Source organism: Spea bombifrons, chromosome 1, assembly GCF_027358695.1.
Source record: "Spea bombifrons isolate aSpeBom1 chromosome 1, aSpeBom1.2.pri, whole genome shotgun sequence".
Classification (NCBI taxonomy): domain Eukaryota; kingdom Metazoa; phylum Chordata; class Amphibia; order Anura; family Pelobatidae; genus Spea; species Spea bombifrons.
The window spans coordinates 111,107,450-111,109,959 of NC_071087.1; the positions used below are offsets into that span (position 1 = coordinate 111,107,450).

At 41.8% G+C, this 2,510-nt stretch overlaps 1 protein-coding gene across 1 annotated transcript; it reads left to right on the forward strand.

The window, feature by feature from the left end:
- Window positions 1-506: 506 nt before the first annotated feature.
- LOC128499150 (apelin receptor) lies at window positions 507-1,683 on the forward strand. The gene has a single exon (XM_053468538.1). The coding sequence runs from the start codon at window positions 586-588 to the stop codon at window positions 1,672-1,674; it is 1,089 nt and encodes a 362-aa protein (XP_053324513.1). The 5' UTR covers window positions 507-585; the 3' UTR covers window positions 1,675-1,683.
- The last annotated feature ends 827 nt before the right edge of the window (window positions 1,684-2,510 follow it).

The window sequence follows — 2,510 nt, forward strand, 5'->3', positions numbered from 1 at the left end:
TGTATGACAATGCACACATCAAATTGCTACACCTTAAGTCTATTACTTAAAGTGTATGAAAAGTCACTCAGATGTATACTATAGCTGACAATTTACACTGGCAAATACACACCAAATTATATAATACTGATCATAATAATCTATACAAAGAATGCATATACACATCATACATACCACAAACCCACACACATATGTATATTAAATAATATTGTAGCATATTAGTATTGTATGTGTAGTTATGTGTCAGTTATCTACATGCACACATGGTAAAGTAGCAGGGGGTGTAGAGTGTAGGGGTGGGGATTTAGCCAGTCCCAGTGTGAGGGGGTGGTGGCACAGGGAATGGATTGGGAGGAGCTGCCAAGATATGGATAGGCTCCTGATTGAAGTCAGTGGGTGGTCTTTTCCCTTTAATTCATCTTTCTAAGGGGGTGGGGAATTCAGGGGATTCTTAAAAGAACCTGAGTGAAGGCAGTTTTCATATCTCACATCCCAGCAGACACACTGCAAGGCTAGTCCACTCTGCTTGTTCAGCTGAAGAACACTCTGCTTCCAGGACTACTGGCACTTTTCTGCTAGACCACTATGTCTTCAAACATGGTAACAATTCCAACCACAATCGCTTATGAATATTATGATTACGCAAATGATTCAGAACAATGTGACGAATCTGATTGGGACTTGTCCTACTCCCTTTTACCTGTTTTTTATATGCTGGTGTTTGTTTTGGGACTGTCTGGAAATGGAGTGGTCATATTCACAGTGTGGAGAGCCAAACCCAAAAGGAGATCTGCAGATACCTACATAGGAAATCTTGCCCTGGCTGACCTGGCATTTGTGGTGACCCTGCCTTTGTGGGCCACATACACTGCCCTAGGATTCCACTGGCCTTTTGGCTCTGCTCTCTGCAAGATCAGCAGCTACCTGGTACTGCTAAATATGTTTGCCAGTGTCTTCTGCCTCAGCTGCCTCAGTTTTGACCGGTACCTGGCTATTGTTCACTCACTATCAAGTGCCAGACTGCGCTCTCGCTCCTCTATGATGATATCACTGGCTGTCATCTGGCTCCTCTCAGGACTCCTTGCACTGCCAAGCTTGATTCTGCGTGATACACGTGTGCAAGACAACTACACCCTCTGCGACCTCGATTTCAGCGGTGTGTCCAGCAAGGAGAATGAGGATTTTTGGATTGGAGGGCTCAGCATCCTTACCACAGTTCCAGGCTTCCTGCTTCCTCTGCTACTCATGACCATCTTCTACTGCTTCATTGGAGGTAAAGTGACCATGCATTTTCAGAATCTAAAGAAGGAGGAACAGAAGAAGAAGCGCCTTCTAAAAATCATCATTACCCTGGTTGTGGTATTTGCCATCTGTTGGTTGCCGTTTCATGTTCTCAAAACCATCCATTTTTTAGACCTAATGGGCTACCTGAAACTCTCCTGCTCAATGCAGAACACAGTTGTCAGCCTGCACCCGTATGCTACTTGCCTGGCATACATCAACAGCTGCCTCAATCCTTTCCTCTATGCTTTCTTTGACCTCAGATTTCGCTCACAATGTTTTTTTTTTTTTGGACTTCAAAAAACTGTCCACGGACAAATCAGCAACACCTCCTCAAGCCTAAGTGCCCAAACCCAAAAATCTGAACTTCATTCTCTCGCAACTAAAGTTTAAATGGGAAGGGATCTGGTGAGATGGGAGAGAAATGCTGTGTTTAAGACTGTGGGGTTCATTGAACTTTATCTCTTAGTGCTGGAATGGAACGGTCCTTTCCTGATAGCGGGGGAAAACTTTAAAAGCTGCTGAATCTTCACACTGGAGCCTGTAAGCTTCCCAAACTTCTGTCTGCCTCGACCTAGACGTACCAGACATACTTACTGACTCCTGGACATTATCCTACTCAATCCCTCTCTATAGTACAAGAGAGCTGGTTGGATAGAGTGGACATTTAATTGGGGCATGTTGACTTTTAACATAATCCCTCTGATACGTGAAGAGATTTGGCATCCAATTTTAGGTTATCTATAACCTTGTCATCTTTTTTTTTTTTTTTTTACTGACTTTTGATTTTTGTATATATGGCTTGTTTAAGCACTTGCATAACATTACAGAGCTTTTCTCTAATACACTGGTTAGTGGCAATTATATGTAAAACTGTATTTTTTAAATATACTTAATCACTTTGCTGCCAAAGGGGACCCGAATCCCTGAAATTTACTTATGTCTTATAGGTAAAAGTATTGTAGATACTGGCACTGGAAGGGCTACATGTGGCCTAGTTTCTTAATTCTACATCTTAAAGTGAGACCAGCAATTCCTTGAAATGCAATGCATTGGTGGCCTCTGTAAGTGTGTTTTGCTCTGTTGTATGTATATATATTTTACCCTCTCGAAGAGAGACAGCCTTATAAACATTTTGTATAATTTTGCAGTACAATGCAATAAAACTAATAGACTTTGCCTGAATAAATGGATTCCTGTGTGCTGTTTTTAAGTTAGCATCACAAAAT